Source organism: Capra hircus, chromosome 6 (assembly GCF_001704415.2).
Source record: "Capra hircus breed San Clemente chromosome 6, ASM170441v1, whole genome shotgun sequence".
Taxonomy (NCBI): Eukaryota; Metazoa; Chordata; class Mammalia; order Artiodactyla; family Bovidae; genus Capra; species Capra hircus.
In genome coordinates, this window is record NC_030813.1 from 115,653,313 (window position 1) to 115,671,434 (window position 18,122).

Here is an 18,122-nt window from a genome sequence, read left to right on the forward strand (position 1 = left end):
GGAGGGAGGGCTGGGCTGAGGGCCGGCAGCCCTCCTGGGCCTCTGCCTCGTGGTGCGGGACTCGGGCACGGCCCAGAATTCTGAGTCCACGCTGGCCTTCCAGGTCGTCTGAAGAGTCTTACTAACAGTGCGTTAGCTTCTTTGACACATTCTCAATATCTGGATGCACGGTGTAAAGATCCACTCTTGGCCCAAGCCCTGTAGTTGTTCACTTTTTCCCTAATAAGGGAAACTAAGGCATCACGATACTCAAGTCCATGCCGCGTATCACGCGATACCGCCCAGAGCCACAGTGGCCAGCGTGGGTGCGAGTCTGCCCCTGGGTCCCCCCAGAGCCAAGTTGCACCGTTGCAGGGACCGTGTGGCAGGTATTCTCAAGGTCTGGTCGGTGTGGAGGGTGGATCAGTTCACTGGCAAGCACAGGCTTTAAAAAGTAAATGATGTGACGTTAAAACTCTCAGAGTCCTGCACCCGAGATTGTACATTTCACTGTATGTGGGTCTTATCTCAAACACTGTAGAGAAAGACCCAGCTCTCATTAGTGGTTTTGTTTTTGGCAAGTGTGTGTTTATCGGTTCTTAAAGTACGTTTTGTGTGCTCCAGCAAATGAGTACATACACCAAGAATCACGGGAGCCCAGCTCTCCGCTGCTGGGACAGAGTTACAGAGCTGGAGAAGAAGAATGTCCTGGGGTCGGGTCGGAGCTTGAGCTGCCGCTGTGAACTCGTGGCTTCAGTGGGTGTGAGCACGTAGAGACGGGTAGATAGATGTGCACCTGTGTGCTCACCCAGAAGGCAAGCTGTGACTACCCTAGACAGCATGTTAAAAAACAGAGACGTTACTTTGCCAACAAAGGTCCATCTAGTCAAGGCTATGGTTTTTCCGGTAGTCATGTATGGATGTGAGAGTTGGACTGTGAAGAAAGCTGAGCACCGAAGAACTGATGATTTTGAACTGGGGTGCTGGAGAAGACTCTTGAGAGACCCTTGACTGCAAGGAGATCCAACCAGTCCATCCTAAAGGAAATCAGTCCTGAATATTCATTGGAAGGACTGATGCTGAAGCTGAAACTCCAATACTTTGGCCACTTGAGGGGAAGACCTGACTCATTGGAAAAGACCCTGATACTGGGAAAGACTGAAGGTGGGAGGAGAAGGGGACGACAGAGGATGAGATGGTTGGATGGCATCACCAAACTTGATGGACATGAGTTTGAGTAAACTCTGGGAGTTGGTGATGGACAGGGAAGCCTGGTGTGCTGCAGTCCATGGGGTCACAAAGAGTTGGACACGATTGAGTGACTGACCTGAACTGAACTGAACTGTGTATCATAGGCACGTGTGGGTATGTGGTTAGTATTTCTTAGCTCTGTCTGCTGGAAGGACCAGGAAGCAATGAAACTCCCCAGCAGCAATGAGTAGCCCTTGTGTCCAGATCTTGGTGTCTAAACACCACTCCTCAGTGAAAGGAACTGGGTTCCTTGGAGCAAAGACTGATTTCCTGGGCTGGAGCAGGCAAAGTACAAAATGAGCCCTGTACATGTGTCTTCTACCAGAAAAGAAGGAGGCGCTCAGTGCATGCTGAGGACTTACCAGAAGGACCAAGCACCAGCTCGAAGGAAGGCCGAGCATTAAAGAAAAACAGGTCCGGTGTTTGTGGATTATGCGCTGTTGGGTGAAACAGGCCCGCTGAGTGCATGCTGTAGATGAACGAGCTTGTAGCAAGTGGGGAGAAGGGACGCTCTCGCAGAGCTGAGTGGACGAGGACCGGCGACCTCAGGAAGTCTCCCCTGGATGCTGAAATGCAGGAGCAGGCTCTGTCCACCACGTGAGAGCCTCCACCGTGGAGAAGCCTGGCTCCCTGACCAGCAGCAGCAGCACCACCTGCGATGGGCTGACCCCCACTCTCCTGCAGAGACACACAAGGAGAACCCACGCGGGGCACCGGCCAGGTCAGCAGGGGACACCAGGCGGCCCAGACTGAGGGGCGTGCACACGTAACAGGCCCACGTCTGCTTCTCGGGAACAGAGGGGCCGGCAGCTTTCAAAGAGGCACGAGCCCTGAGCAATACTGACTTGGACCCTGGACCGGGAAGTAGCCAGAAAGGGCCCTGATGAAACAGGCTCTCACGCTGTGTGACTTTCCCCAGTTTTGATGGCTGTGCTCTGGCTATGAAAGGGAATGTCCTGCTCTTTAGAAATTCACACTGAAGTGTTCAGGGGCCCAGAGGTACGCTGTCTCCAGCTTAATCTCTGGTTTGGGAAGAGTTACCAGCGTTTGTGTTCAGATAAGGGGAGGGGAATGAGCAGGAGCGGGGAGAGGTCACACAGCCACCAGGGAAGGAGTGGACACCGCTGAGTCGGGGTGAAGGGTATAAGAAGGGCCCTTTCACTGTCTTTGTAACTCTCTGCAAGTTTTAATTTATACCAGAAGGAAACTTTGCCCGCACAGGGTGGCACCGGTGGCCCTAAGGGAGGGGTGCCAGGGGAGGTGTTTCTGCGCTTCGGTCAGCGTCCTGTCCCCGGGGGTGCCAGCCGTACCCGTGGCCGAGCCCCTGGGCAAGTGGCGGGCACGGCCCGACTGGGCGCCTGCCCTCCTGAGCTCCGCCGCCTCCTCTCTGGCACATGGCCGCGCCTTGGAAACGTGAGATCAGAAAGGCTGTGCTGGGAAGGTGGCCCCCCGGGGGCTGGGCTGCGGCCTTCTAGCCTCTCCCCGAATCGTTCCCTTGGAGGACGCTGAGATTGATTTGACATCTTGATAACAGGGCTGTCAGCCAGTTTATGCCTCAGCGTCCATCCGAGAGTCCGGAGCAGACCCCCCGCCCCCGTGTTGGTAAACAGAGCCTTCTCTGCAGTCACATGTGTGCTTTGCTTTGACCTCACAGTACTCCTCACGGTTTAGAAGTGGTTTGGTCTGGGCTGGCTGCTTATCACCTAGTGAAGGCTTATTCCTGACTCTGTGAGCTTTGGGTGGTCACCTTCTCATTACAGACAGGTTTCGTGTTTATGGGACTGAAATTTTGTTAATAGGGAAATAAGAGTTTTATCGTGAAACGTCTGTTTTCCCTTCACCACTGCTGGTTTAACAGAAAGGATTCCCCGAAGCCCCAGGGCTTCAGCTCCAGCCCTGGAGCTGCTCCGCCTGCTGAATAATTCAGGCTCCTCGCAGCCGCGGACCAAAGGTCTGCTCTGAATTATGGATGTGTCTTTGTGAGGCTTTGTGGTAAGTGCACTGCGCCTCCTTCTCCCTGCGCTGAAGGGAGAGACTCGCCCTTGTCAGCCCGGGGCCGGGCATCTCTGGAGAAAGTGCAGTAACTTGCCTCCTCGGGGAGCCGAGCTCAGGAGCAATGTCTCCGTGTGTGGCCTCAGCCTTTGCCCGGGGCCCCGGGGGCTGTGCCGGCTGAGCCTGGTATGGATTCAGAGGGGTGGTTTGCGGTGAATGGTTGGAAGTATCTGGTTAAGTGGCCTCACAGTGGCTCTTACCAGCTCTGCCCAGGTAAAGTCCCTCTGGTCTGCGCCCCGTCGTGGTTGGCGGGGGCAGGCCGACCGCGCGGGTCCCAGGTACGTGTGCGGGGTGGGGGTCGGCTCCCAGGCAGGTGGCCGTGAATTGGGACTTAAGTCTTTACAGTGCTGGAGGTTATGGTGGCTGAGATGTTCTGGTGAGATAATGATGGGAGGGGGCCTGGAGTTACAGAATTATCCACAAAACTTTCATACAGGGGCAGGCCTCAAGGAACTTGCCAGAGCGTAACCTGCACGTTCGACCAGCCGATGTAGGGGTCTTGGCATTCCCGTTCTCAGCAAATTTGACAGACCTCATAAACTTTCTCACCAGGAAAGCGTTTCTTTGACTCAAACTGATTGAAAGGGAGAAAAAAAAACAAGTGCCAACCGAAGCCAGGAAGCGTCTCTAAAGCGAAGCTGGGAGGTGGGCGGTGGGGTCTTCCACAGAGTCTTCCTCTTAGGTTGAGGGATGCCTGTGGGTTTTCCAAATACCGGACACCCTGGAGACTGTACTGGCCTTGGAGTTGGGGTGGGACCCTGGCCCTGGGAGGAATTTCACTTGTGTTCAAGGGCAGTCCTTCCACAAATATGCGTCGTTTTCCGTGTGTTGAGGGCTGAAAGGTGCTGTGAATTATGAAATTCAGAATTTGACAATGGATGTCAAAGGCCAGGGGATCTTCCGTGTGTGTTGTGGACACGGACACGCTCGGGTTTTGTCGTCCGTTTTGTCGGGTTTTGTCGTTTGAGGGGCTCTGCGCCCGCCCGGCGGGTCCCACGTGAAGGCTCACCAGGAGGTCTTACGGAGACAAGACCCGCACACACATGCTGTGTCTCCCGGGCGTCTCTCAGTCTCCCCTCTGAAGCGGGTGCGGGCTCCCTGAGATCTGGCTGAGGTCCGCACACGGGGGCGGCGTGCCCTGGCCTGGGGTGCTTCTGCAGGGTCTCTGCCGTCCACCCTCCAAGCCCCGGTGCCGGAGTTGAGACCCAGGGAGCAGGCATTCGGGTCCCAGAACCCACAGCGCGGGGGTGTCTCCTGCAGACAGAGAAGGGGCTCGTGGGGGCGGTGCGGGCATGGGGCCCCTTTCTGACCTTGTGGGTCCCTACACCCCCCGGGCGAGCAGCAGTTTTCAGCCGAAGCGACTCCCGGGGGGGTCTCTGTCTGCAGGCGGAGCCCCCCAGCCTCCCCGACCCCTCCCCTACCCCATCTTCCGGTGCGGAATGGCAGTGCCCCTAAGACTCACGCGGGGGCTGCCCCGCTCCCGCCAGGAGTCCGTCAAGGCGGACCCACAGAGCCCGCACCAAGGAGCCAGGAGGTTCCTTTTATTCTGACTGTAAAGGTCTTTATCGATGAGAAGTTTAAAAAGAATCTTAGCCATTTTTGGCTGTGCTGCGTCTTCGTGGCTGCCGGCCTTTCTCTCCTTGCGATGAGCCGCACGTGGGCTCGGTAACTGTGGCCCCAGGCTCTGGACCTCAGGCTCTGCGGCTGCTCTGAGGCACGTGGGTCTTCCCGTCTGGGACGCAGCGTGTGTCTCCTGCGTTGACAGCTGGATTCTTTACCTCTGGGCGACCAGGGAAGCCCTCGATGAGACTTTTAAAGTGACAGCTGTTGATCTGTGAGCCCTGGAAAGCGATTCGTATTTGCCGAGTCTTAACAGAAACGAGTCAGTGTACGGGTCACATTTCCCTAAAACATGTATTCAGCGTTCATCCTCGCCTTCCCCCAGTCCCTCCACAAACCTGCAGTGTGGGCCCCGCACCCGTCTCCCTCCCGCCCTGTGTGCCTGCTCCGTGCCTGCTCCGTGTTGGAATCCAGACGTCTCGCGTTTGACAAGCAGAAGCTCTCACTCCCTCGAAAGGTTCAGCTGCTTGGTCTGCGGCTTGCTGCCCAGCTCTTCCCCCTCCCCATGGTCCAAGCCTGCAGGCCTCTCAGCCCCGCCTGCGCCCCCCTACCCCCCACCTTCCAGGCTACCCATGCCCTCAGCTGCACCTCTGCCAGGGCAGCACTCAAGGTGCCTCTCCACGGCAGCCAGGAGGACCAGGTCCCTTCTGTTACCATTATTATTATTACTTGTCTTATTTTTTAACGTAGATGTGATGCTTTTTTCCAGTATTTTTATTGACGTGCAGTTCATTTGCAGTGTTGCACTGATTTCTGCTGTACAGCAAAGCAGTCCAGTTGCACACCAGCATGTACACACACGCACACGCACACACACACACACACGTGTCCATTCTTCTTAAGAAATATTCTTGTTCGCTGGTTTCTCACAGGATATTGAGTATAGCTCTCTGCGCGGGACAGTAGGACCGCGCTGCTGATCCATTCGATACGTTCGTTGTTATTCAGTTGTTCAGTGACGGTTATGCAGTCACTCAGGCGTGTCCGACTCTTTGCAGCCCCATGGACTGCAGCACAGCAGGCTTCCCAGTCCTATACCATCTCCCGGAGCTGGCTCAAACGCATGTCCATCGAGTCGGTGATGCCATCCAGCCACCTCATCCTCTGTCGTCCCTTCTCCTCCTGCCCTCAATCTTCCCCAGCATCTGGCTCTTTTTGCATCAGGAGGCCAAAGTGTTGGAGCTTCAGCTTCAGCATCAGTCCTTCCAATGAATATGCAGGACTGATTTCCTTTAGGATGGACTGGTTGGATCTCCTTGCAGTCCAAGGGGCTCTCAAGAGTCTCCTCCAACACCACAGTTCAAAAGCATCAATTCTTTGGTGCTTGGCTTTCTTTATGGTCCACCCCTCACATCCATACATGAGTACTGGAAAAACCATAGCTTTGACCCTGCAGACCTTTGTTGGCAAAGAAATGTCTCTGCTTTTTAATATGCTGTCTAGGTTTGTCATAGCTTTTCTTCCAAGGAGCAAGTGTCTTTTAATTTCATGACTGCAGTCACTACCTGCAGTGATTTTGGAGCCCAAGAAAATAGTATCTGTCACTGTTTCCATTGTTTCCCCATCTATTTGCCGTGAAGTGAGGCAACGAGATGCCATGATCTTCGTTTTTTGAATGTTGAGTTTTAAGCCAGCTTTTTCACTCTCTTCTTTCACTTTCATTAAGAGGCTCGTTAGTTCCTCTTTGCTTTCTGCCATAAGGGTGGTGTCATCTGCATATCTGACATTACTGATATTTCTCCTAACAATCTTGATTTCAGCTTGTGCTTCTTCCAGCCTGGCATTTCACGTGATGTACTCATATAAGTTAAATAAGCAGAGTAACAATATACAGCCTTGAGCCTTGATGTACTCCTTTCCTAATTTGGAACCAGTCTGTTGTTCCATGTCTGGTTGTATCTGTTGCTTCTTGTCCCTCTTACAGATTTCTCAGGAGGCAGGTCAGGTGGTCTGGTATTCTCATCTTTTTAAGAATTTTCCAGTTTGTTGTGAACCACACAGTCAAAAGCTTTAGCATAGTCAGTGAAGCAGAAGTAGATGTTTTTCTGAAAATTTCTTGCCTTTTCTATGATCCAACTGGTGTTGGCAGTCTGGTTCCTTTGCCTTTTCTAAATCCAGCTTGAACATCTGGAAGTTCTTGGTTCACGTACTGTTGAAGCCTCGCTTGGAGAATTTTGAGCACTGCTTTGCTAGCGTGTGAGACGAGTGCAAGTGTGCGGTAGCTTGGACATTCTTTGGCCTTGGGAATGGAAGCTGGCTTTCTCCAGGCCTGTGGCCACGGCTGAGTTTCCAGGTTTGCTGGCATGTTGGGTGCAGCGCTTTGTGTCATGTCTGTTGTATGTTCTGTGCGTAATAGCTGCGTCTGCTCCCCCTTGGCAGCCACAAGACTGTCCTCCGTGTCTGTGTGTCCGTCTGTTCCGTGGGCAAGCCCGTTTGTGTCGTACTTTGGATTCCACGGGTGAGTGCACGTGGCGTCTGTCTTTGTCTCGTCTGCGTCTCTTAGTGCCGCGATCTCTGGGTCCGTCCGTGCTGCTGCAGATGACACTGTCTTGCTGTTTTCACGGGCCGAATAAAACTCCACTGCGTGTGTGCGCCACATCCTCTCTGCCCGCTCGCCTGTCAGAGGACACCCGGGCAGCCCCCATGTCTTGGGTGCTGTGAACATCGGGGCACACCTGCCTTTTCAATCAGAGTTCAGTCTGTTCTCCATAACGTTAGCGCCGGCTCACATTCCCACCAACAAACACACCCTCTCCGCACACCCTCCCCAGCGCTCACCATTCTCCGCACACCCGCCCCCGCGCTCACCGTTCTCCGCACACCACCCTCCGCCCCGCCCCCACCCCCCCCGCGCTCACCGTTCTCCGCACACCCGCCCCGCGCTCACCATTCTCCGCACACCCGCTCCCCAGCGCTCACCGTTCTCCGCACACCCGCCCCCGCGCTCACCGTTCTCCGCACACCCTCCCCAGCGCTCACCGTTCTCCGCACACCCTCCCCCAGCGCTCACCGTTCTCCGCACACCCACCCCCCGCGCTCACCGTTCTCCGCACACCCGCCCCGCGCTCACCGCTCTCCGCACACCCGCCCCCCGCGCTCACCGCTCTCCGCACACCCTCCCCAGCGCTCACCGTTCTCCGCACACCCGCCCGGCGCTCACCGCTCTCCGCACACCCTCCCCGGTGCTCACCGTTCTCCGCACACCCGCCCCGCGCTCACCGTTCTCCGCACACCCGCCCCGCGCTCACCGCTCTCCGCACACCTGCCCCCGCGCTCACCATTCGTGGACGTTTTGATGGTGGCCGTTCCGCCTGGGGTGCGGTAATGCCTCCTTGTAAGCTTGGTTTGCAGCTCCCTAGTGGTTGGTGGTGCCGAGCATCTCGTTATGTGCTGTAGGCCGTCTGTAGATCACCTTTGGGGAAACGTCTCTTTAGGCCTCTGTTCATTTTCCGGTCCGGGTGTTTGTTGTTGAGTTGTGTGAGGTGCTTCTCTATTTTGGAGATTAAGCCTTGCCGTCTGCCTTGTTTGGAAATATTTTCTCCCATCTTGCCCTTCCCTTGCTTATCGTTGCCCCCCAGGGTGAAGCCCACACAGCTCGGGTGTCCGCCACCCGGCCCCGCTGGCCCTGCCTTGGGGGCCGTCCTGCCGCTCGGGCACCCAGCCACCCCAGCTGTGAGCCGTGTGTCCTCACGTGCTCGTCCTCATGGAAGGCTTTTCTCAGGTCGGTTACCTTCTGAAGTGCACCCCTCAGCTCTCAGTTCAGCCACGTGCCCTCAAGGGAGGAAAGCTGGAGAGCCTCTCGGTGCTCACAGTCCGTGGTGTTTTCAGGAAGACTGCTTGTCTCGTGAGGACAGCCGTTTCTCAATGTGGAGTGTGGCAGGAGAGCCTCCTGGCTCAGCCCCCGCGCCCCGACGCTGGCTCTCGGTTCCCATCGCTGTGGCCTCACGGGGTGGGGTCCTCCCAAGCCCCTGCCTGGTAACTGACCGCACTCTTCTCCCGCTTTTCTTTGGCTTCCCGATCTTTTTTCTTACGATGTTTAGTTGCTCTTAAAGATACAGAAAACTAGTCCTTCAACTGTGTCATGTTACATGTATTTTCCAGCTTCTTGCTTGTCTTTTGACTTTGCTTGCAGTGTTTTTTACATACTGAGATTTACTTTATTTTGTTGAGGTGTAGTTGACAGACAGCTTCGTTTCAGGTGTACAACGATGGTTCAGAATGTGTATATATTGTAAAAGAATCACCACACGCGTTGCGGAACTTTCGAGATGAGAAGTTGTGGGGCTTCCCAGGGGGCGCTAGTGGTGAAGAACCCACTTGCCATTGCAGGAGACGTAAGAGACACAGGTTCGATCCCTGGGCCAGGAAGATGCCCGGAGGAGGGCATGGCAACCCCCTCCAGTATCCCTGCCTGGAGAATCCCACGGACAGGAGAGCCTGGCGGGCTACAGACGGCAGGGCCACAGGCTTGGACACACTGAGTGCCCGCGCAGGGAGAGCTTGTCACGGTCTGCTCTCGCAGCCGCGCTCTCAGACGCGGAGTTGACTGCACTCTGTGCGTCCCGCCTCAGGGACGGCTCACCTTGGGACTGTTGCTCGTGCCCTCGGGCCCCCCACCCACGCTGCCAGCCCTGGCACCACACTGCCTGTGCTCCCACACGGAGACTCCGAGTCTTTCCCCCACTCTGGGTGTGCCCACTCGGCATTTCGGGGGCTCTCCTGTGCTCCCTGCCAGTGTTTCTCTGCCTTCACCGTTCATGCCTGAATCTTTGGGCCACGTGGAGTTTGTTCTGGAGTGCGCTGGGAGAGCCCTGCCCCGTTACTGTCCAGGCAGCCACCGCTGGCCCGCAGCGCCCCCTGGTGACCGGGGGGTGTGCAGGTGGGATGCTGTCCTGTCAGCTAGCAGCGCCCCTGGCTCGGCCAGCCCCGCTGCGCGGTGACGGCAGTGGTGCTCCGCAGCAGCGCCGCCCGCCCCGGGGCAGCAGGTCTGGTGCCGGGTGGGGTGGGCTGCCTCTGTCTTGTGTAGTTGTCCCCATGGACCTCCACACTCGGTTTTGTCCAGATCTGATGAAGCACACGTGGGGAAGTGTATCAGGAGCAGAGGTTGGCTCGGGGGGTGAGCTTCTCTGGGGTTCAGTCAACCGTGGAACCATGGGGTCTTCCAAGACCCCAGACCCAGGGAGGGAGGGGAGTGTGTGTGTGTGAGCCGGCCTGTGAGTGTGTCAGCGTGTGTGTGAGCTGGCCTGTGAGTGTGTCAGTGTGTATGCATGAATCGGCCTGTGTGTTAGTGTGTGTGTGTGAGCCGGCCTGTGTGTCAGCGTGTGTGTGTGAGTTGGCCTGTGAGTGTGTCAGTGTGTGTGCATGAACCGGCCTGTGTGTCATTGTGTGTGAGCCGGCCTGTCAGTGTGTCAGTGTGTGTGTGTGAGCCGGCCTGTGAGTGTGTCAGTGTGTGTGCATGAACCGGCCTGTGTTCATTGTGTGAGCCGGCCTGTCAGTGTGTCAGTGTGTATGCATGAACCGGCCTGTGTGTCAGTGTGTGTGTGAGCCGGCCTGTGAGTGTGTTAGTGTGTATATGTGAGCCGGCCTGTGAGTGTGCCAGTGTGTGTGAGCCGGCCTGTCAGTGTGTCAGTGTGTGAGCCGGCCTGTGAGTGTGCCAGTGTGTGTGAGCCGGCCTGTGAGTGTGTCAGTGTGTGAGCCGGCCTGTGAGTGTGTCAGCGTGTGTGCGTGAGCCGGCCTGTGAGTGTGTGAGCGTGTGTGTGTGAGCCGGCCTGTGAGTGTGTTAGTGTGTGTGCGTGAGCCGGCCTGTGAATGTGTCAGTGTGTGTGTGTGAGCCGGCCTGTGAGTGTGTTAGTGTGTGTGCGTGAGCCGGCCTGTGTGTCAGCGTGTGTGTGTGAGCTGGCCTGTGAGTGTGTCAGTGTGTGTGTGTGAGCCGGCCTGTCAATGTGTGTGTGTGAGCTGGCCTGTGTGTCAGTGTGTGTGCGTGAGCCGGCCTGTGAGTGTGTCTGTGTGCGCGTGTGAGCCGGCCTGTGAGTGTGTCAGTGTGTATGTGAGCTGGCATGTGAGTGTGTTAGTGTGTGTATGTGAGCCGGCCTGTGAGTGTGTCAGCGTGTGTGCGTGAGCTGGCCTGGGAGTGTGTCAGTGTGTGTGTGTGAGCCGGCCTGTGAGTGTGTCAGCGTGTGTGACGAGAGTGTTTCTGGTCAGTGCACGCAGAAGCAGAGCTCTCCTTTTGGGGTTCTGTGTGTCGGGCTCCAGCAGAGCAGGTCCGGGCGGTTGTGTGCGTGGGCCCTGCTCCCTGCTGGGCACCGTGGAGCGCTGAGTGACGTGCATGCCTCTCCGGGTCCTGCGAACCCGCCTGTGCCCCTGCCCTCTGCTCTGCCCACCATCAGCCGGCCCCGGCTCCAGGTGCCTCGGGACCCCGGCAGACTCAGTGCTCCCTCCCTGTGGTGCCCGCAGCCAGGTCGGCCGTGACCCAGGGGTGCCCTTGTCGGGGTGCGCCTCTGCCGCAGGAGGCGCGTTCCGTCTCGTCCCCGGGTGCCCGGACAGCATAGCGGCAGCGTGGGCCTCCCCCCCACCCAGAGGGCACGGCTCAGGGAGGCAGCGGGCGGGAGGGCAGGGGCCGCAGTGAGCGAGGTGTGTGTGGCCCGCAGAGCTGACCGGCGCCGACCTGAAGGACTGCGTGAGCAACCACAGCCTGAGCAGCAATGCCAGCCTGCCCAGCGTGCAGAGCTGCCGGCGTCTGCGCGAGCGGAGAGTGGCCAGCTGGGCCGTGTCCTTCGAGCGCCTTCTGCAGGACCCACTCGGCGTCCGCTACTTCTCCGTGAGTCTGACGGGCAGCAGGCACCCCCTCCAGCAGGACTGGGCAGGCAGGGCAGGCGTCTCCTCCTCCTGCCTCAGCCCCGGACACTCAGTTCCAGGGTCAGAGGGAGCCTCTCTCTGCTGCGTCAGGGCCTCCGTGAACCCTCAGCAGCTGCCTGCCAGCCGGGCTGGCCTTCGGGAGGGATGCTCAGCTCCTCGGGCTTCCCCAGCCTTTTGGTTTATCTTTAGGGAAACTCTGGAGAGGCACTTGGCACCTCTGGTTTCTGTGAAAGGAGGAAAATCAGAGTAAACTGGGGAAGAGATAGCACAGGACGGGGAGGTCCCCCCGCCACTGACTGGCCCTCTTCTGACGACTGTGTGACGGTTAATCAATGGTGTTTTCCTTAGGATTTTCTAAGGAAGGAGTTCAGTGAAGAAAACATTTTGTTCTGGCAGGCCTGCGAATACTTTAACCATGTTCCCGCGCACGACAAAAAGGAGGTAGGTTCCTCAGGCGGGGACGTTGGGGGTTTGGGGGCGGGTGTTTTCAGTGGAGGTTCACACCTAGTGTGGTCTGAAAAGTCCACGCACAAATACTTTCACACCATTAAAAAAATGCCTCTTTCAGAGTGTTTCTTAATATATGTGATATTTAATTTTGCCTAAACTTAGCTTTTGCATAAACGCTTGGAGCCCTGACGCTTCCTCAGCACATGTGCTGCCTTCTGCCCAGTGTGGAAGGGGAGCTGGGAGAGAATCTGGGGGTGGGGGCGCCTTCCAGGAGCTTCCGTCTAGGCGGCCATGTGCAGGCCGCGTGGGGCGGGCGGGGTCCCGGCGCGACCTGCCTTGAGGTGGCCTGCCCCCCACGCTCAGTGCCGCGGGGGCCACGCGACAGGAGCCCCAGCCCAGGTCTTCCGAGCATTCGGATTGCCCTTGGACAGAACTTGGAGAGGAGCCGATTTACTGGAAAGTCTCGTGCCAGCTGGCACTTTCAGTCAGATTTCAACCAAGAGATGGTCGTCAGGTCCCAAGATGTGTCTCCAGGGCCTGCAGCCATGTCAGCTGCTGGGGCTGCAGCAGTGGGCAGGCCCGAAAGACACGTGTGGTCTGTGTGTCCGGCTCACACGCTGCCCCGTCAGCTCTCCTACAGGGCCCGCGAGATCTTCAGTAAGTTCCTGAGCAGCAAGGCCACCACGCCGGTCAACATCGACAGCCAGGCCCAGCTGGCGGACGACATCCTCAGCGCCCCCCACCCCGACATGTTCAAGGAGCAGCAGCTCCAGGTGATGGCCCCGGCGGGGGCGGAGGGTGGGGTCCTGGAGGGTCGCCCCCGCAGGTGCCAGCCCCCTGCAGGAAGTGTAGTGGTGCCCTCCCCACACTGGGCTCCCATCGCAGGGCCAGGGTTCAGCAGGACCTGGAGCAGGAAGACCCGTCACCGTGTCCCTGTCTGTTGGCTCCTCTCTGTACGCATCTGCACGCGATCACAGGTTCATGGGCATCGACATACACAGAGCTCCTAGGTGTTTGGATCTTTTCAGCTTTAGGACATCACGATGATGAGAAGTGTGTGGGGGACGTAGTGTTAGAGCCTGCGTCCACGCGGACCCGATGTCAGAGGCCGCGTCCACACGGACCCGGTGTCAGAGGCCGCGTCCACGCGGACCCCGGTGTCAGAGGCCGCGTCCATGCAGACCCACTGTCAGAGCCCGCGTCCACGCGGACCTGCTGTCAGAGAACTTGTCCACTGGCCTCAGCAGAGGTTCCTTCTGTTGCCTAGTCACAAAGGTGAAAACAAATGGAGAAAGGTGTTTTCTTTTTTCATATGTACTTATATATTTGGCTGCACCGGGCCTTAGCTGCAGCATGTGGGATCTAGTTCCTTGACTGGGGGTTGAACCCGAGCCTCCTGCGTTGGAACCCTGGAGCCTTAGCCGCTGGGCCACCAGGGAAGCCCCGGAGGAAGGTATCTTCACGGCAGGTCTCACTTCCTTTAAGTTCCCGTTGCCTTTGGTTTCGTTCTTATTTAACAAAGTCAAGGTTCTTCACGACTGTCCTTGGCTGTCCTGAGTCCCCTCAGGCGCTGGCTTCATGTAGGTGTTGGAACGGGCTGGTTGTAAGCGTGACCCCAGGGGCTGGTGTGTTATGAGAAGGGTGATCACATGTTGAGGAGCCTAGGCGACCCTTCCAGAGGAGACGAGGGGCTCTGGGAAGAGGCCTGCCCCTTGGGCCTGAGGGTCCGGTTCTGTGTGTGACGGGATGGTGCCGTGTCTTCCCAGTAGATTTTCAACCTGATGAAGTTCGACAGCTACACGCGGTTCCTGAAATCCCCGCTGTACCAAGAGTGCATCCTGGCGGAGGTGGAGGGCCGCCCGTTGCCCGACGCGCAGCAGGTCCCCAGCAGCCCCGCCTCCAAGCACAGCGCCAGCTCGGACCACTCCAACACGTCCACGCCCAAGAAGGTGCCCGTCCCGTGCGCCGGCCTTCCCTGGGAGGGCGCTCTGCAGACAGCAGACGTCCCTGTTGGCGTCTGCGCGCTCTGGCTGTGCTCCCGCGGCTCCGGGCGGGGCGGGCGCCAGCTGCCGGTCTGGAGGGGCTGGCGGGGGCTGCACCTCCCTCGGCAGCCCCCCCTGGGCGTTCCGCCCTGCTTCCCTTCCCCTGTGTCTCCTGCAACAGCACAGCAGCATCACACTGTTTTAATAGCGCTTTCCCTTTGACGGCAGTTGAGCGGAAAATCGAAATCAGGACGGTCCCTGAACGAAGAGCTGGGGGACGAGGACAGCGAGAGGAAGCGGAAAGCCGCGTTCTTCTCGTGGTCGCGGACCAGGAGCACCGGGCGCTCCCAGAAGAAGAAGGACCACGGCGACCGTCCGAACGGTTCGTGGTGTGTCCTGTGCGGGGGGGCAGGGGCGCGGAGGAGCCAGCACGGGCTGTGCTGTGAGCTGGCCCGAGGGGCGGCCAGCCGGGGCCGTGGGGCGGCTCCAGGTCCTCTGAGAGGCACGGGGTGTGTCCCGCCCCTGCCCCCCAGCCTGGGTGCCCTGCGGGGGCCTCGTGCCTGCCACTCAATCCCCGTCTTGCCCGGGCCATCATAGACGCTCTTTGTAGAAAGTTTGGAGGATACAGGCAGGGGAAAAGAGGGAAACACAGGCGTCTGCCTTCCGTCCACCCAGACAGCTCTTGCTTTCCTGCGGTGTGCCGGGGTCCGTGGGCCTTTGTCATTTTTTAAAGAAAATGTGACACCATAGCTCGGTTATCAGGCATTTTCAAAATCGTCACTTTATTATTGCAGTTCTTAAAGGTCAGCATTCTAGAGCTTTTCCCCCATGCTTCTTTCTCATGTGTGGCTGAGAAGAGAGGGTGAGGGGGGCGGGGGTGTTGCTGGGAGGAGGTGGCAGGGCAGCAGAGGATGGGGCCGCTTCCACAGACTGCCGTGAGCGGGTTATTTTGCAGCACGTAACCTGGAGGCTTCAGGCCTGGTCCCCGGGCTTAGACCTGGAGCCCATCGGGGGCTCGGACAGGGAGCAGCTGAGGATGGGGTGGAGGTGGCGCCCCCGCGGCCGGTGGCCTGCGCTGTGCTGGGCGGTGTGTAGAGTGCGCTCGCCTCCTTGGAGCAGCCCGCGAATCAGGCCTTGCGGCCCTTTTACGGAGGGCTGGGGGAGGCTGCGCGCCTGGTGGGGCCCTCAGGCTCCGGGCCGGCCGGAGCCGCGGGGACAGCAGTCCTACCATAAGGAAGGGCAGACGACTGGGGGATGGGGGCGCCGTGGTCAGTGGGGTCAGGGACCCCCGAGGACCCGAGATGGGGGCGTGCCTGCCTCTCTAGGGCTGTGCCCCCAGGCAGGACCCCAGGAGGCCGGGGCCCCCACACCCCGACATTCAGAGAGCCACCTGGAAAGGCACTAAACCCTGAGTCCAGGGCCCTCCCCAGGAGTTCTGACTCGGTCGCCTGACTGTTTGCTTTAGGAAGGTGGTCGATGGACCCTGGGGGCCTCCGTCTAGTCGGGCCCCTGCTCAGCCCCAGGGCCCTGCACAGAGGCCTGATCCGGGAGTCGGCGCTGTGCTCTGGAAGGGCCTTTCAGTGACAGAGTAGTTGCAACTTCCAGACCATAATTAGCTCCGTTAGTGACATCAGACAGTGCGACCATCGCTGGTTCAGGACTTCCCGGGAGCTGACGGTGAAGCTGCAGTGACCCGCTGCATGTTAAGCCCGTGCAGAGCTAACAATTGCGGATGAGTGAGGGGCTGCAAGGCCCTGCACTTGCTTGCGTGTTGGACTGTGAGGCAGGGGCAGGGGTAGGGGGTGGGGGGCGCAGGGCCGCAGACAGAGCAGAGGCCTGGGTCGGGCTCCCGGCTCTGCTAGGTGCCAGGCTCCTGTCCTCCGAGCACGTCTGTCCAGCCTGAGCCACTGGGGGTGTGGGGTGCTCGGGGGGTGGCTGTGTTAAGTGAGGAGGTGTGCGGCCGGTGCAGTCGCGTGTCCTGAGTGCCCGTGTCCCCACAGACGTCCTGCACGCCAACGGGGGCCTGGGCCGCCGGGAGTCACAGGGCTCTGTGTCCTCGGCCGGGAGCCTGGACCTGGTGAGTGCCTGCAGGGCTGCCGCCCTTGTCCATGGGGCTTCTGGGAGGAGCGGGGATGGGTGGGAGGGCGCCCTGGAGCACCGAGAATATCTCGGGCTTTATTTCCCAGCCTTTGTTCTCGCGGGCACGTGTCTTTGGACGCCCACGGGAGCAGCAGGTGCTCGTCCTTGTCCTGGCGTCTGCACGCCCGCAGGGCCGTGAGCTCCGATGCCCCGCGGCCGTGCCCATACACAGGGAGTGGTGCCCGACCTGCCCGGCCCCACGCCCCTCACCCTGCTGAGCCGCCCGCCAGGCCCCCACTTCCAGTGACATGGAGGAGGCGTCGGCGGACCGGCTGGCTTCTTAGCTGCTGTCTAACGCCAGCTTTGGAAAACCCTGTTGTCAGGAGCCTAGTCTCTTGAAATGGTCAGGCAGCGGTCAACGTAGGATGCGCCCTTCTCCAGCTGAGGCAGCACCGGGTAGAGTTGTCAGGTAGCCCATGCACTCGCAGCCCAGTGGCTTCAGAGGGCCGCTGTGTCACACGTGCATCTGAGGAGGGCACTCGGGGGCCATTTTCTATCCGTCTGCCACCTACAGACTAGTTTTCCATTTGGGTGAAAGGGATTTTCCGACCCCAGGAGGAGAGTGTGTTACGAACCTGAGGAGCAGGGTAGGTCAGACCTTAGGAGGATGTGTGTGGGGAGCCCCTTCCAGCAGGTGGGGCTCCTGTGGCTCAGGGACCCGGAGGAGCATCTCGGAGGGACCTGGGGTCTGCCCGGGGAGCTAGGCCGCTGGATGGCTCCTGCCCTGCCCTGCGACCCGGCTCTGAGTGCACCCGGGCTCGCCTCTTCCGCACCACGCAGACACCGCAGCCCTGCTCTGCCCCGGCCCCTTCCACTGGCAGACAGGGCTCCCCGCCATGGGGCCCGGGCCATGGGCCCCGCAGGCTGCAGCCCCCAGCCTCCCACCCGGAGGAAGGGCCTGGGGCCCTTGTTACCCGACGCCGCCTCCCCCCACATGCTCCTCTGACCTCGGACGAGTGCTGCTGCCCCTGAGCCTCGGCCAGGCCGTCGCACCTCGCCCTGCTGTCCGTCAGCCCGCCCCTCCCAGAAAGGCCTCCTGTCCTGGGAGGTCGGGCAGAAAGATCCAGAAAAGGGACCAGAAGCAGCAGGGGTTGGGCCGCAGGCCCTCAGCGCTGGTCCAGCCTGCCTCGTGTCCGCGGCCCCCAGACTGAGCGGCAGGCAGGCAGAGCAGCTCGTGGTCCCCAAGTGGCCCCCCGGGGCTCCAGAGGGGGCTCCATGCGCTTGTGGGTCAGGGAGGCCACCACCGGCCCCAAGAAACCACAGTGGAAAGACCTGTCCTGTTCTGAGCAGGAAAGCCATGCGGTTAGCTGTCAGCCTAACCCTTGTGAGAGTTAGACCCAGAGGTTGGAGGGTTGGCCTGTCTGGCCGGCGCCCGAGGTTGAGAGAGGTGCTGGCTCCCTCCCGTGTCGGCTGGAGGCCCGGGGACGTAGTGTGCATTTGTCAGAACGGGCCGTGTGCGCGTGTGCTGGAGCTGGGTGTGCACGGGGGGCGCCCTGCTGCCCTGCCCGCATGCGCAAGCAGCGCCCGCCCTGCCCGAGCACCCCGCCCTGTGCCCACCCCCGTGTCTCCCTGCCCCCAGCCAGAGGCCTGCAGGACCCTCGCACCCGAGCGGGACAAGCCGGCCAAGCACTGCAGCATCCAGCTGCCTGATGGGACGGCCTGCGTGGTGCTGGTCAGGGCCGGGCTCTCCATCAAGGACGTGCTGGCCGGGCTCTGCGAGCGGCACGGCATCAACGGGGCTGCCGTGGACCTCTTCCTGGCGGGCGGGGACAAGGTGCGGCTGCGGGGACCTCG

General features: G+C 59.5%; 1 protein-coding gene across 3 annotated transcripts in view; it reads left to right on the top strand.

Moving 5' to 3' along the window:
* The window catches only part of RGS12 (regulator of G-protein signaling 12), a 122,346-nt gene that overhangs the window by 90,463 nt on the left and 13,761 nt on the right, over positions 1 to 18,122 (top strand). For all 3 annotated transcript variants that reach the window (XM_018049799.1, XM_018049800.1, XM_018049801.1), the window contains exons 5-11: positions 11,550 to 11,719; positions 12,106 to 12,198; positions 12,837 to 12,980; positions 13,977 to 14,156; positions 14,418 to 14,571; positions 16,190 to 16,266; positions 17,908 to 18,102. In XM_018049799.1, coding sequence (XP_017905288.1) covers positions 11,550 to 11,719; positions 12,106 to 12,198; positions 12,837 to 12,980; positions 13,977 to 14,156; positions 14,418 to 14,571; positions 16,190 to 16,266; positions 17,908 to 18,102 — 1,013 coding nt within the window. The remainder of the gene's footprint in view (positions 1 to 11,549; positions 11,720 to 12,105; positions 12,199 to 12,836; positions 12,981 to 13,976; positions 14,157 to 14,417; positions 14,572 to 16,189; positions 16,267 to 17,907; positions 18,103 to 18,122) is intronic.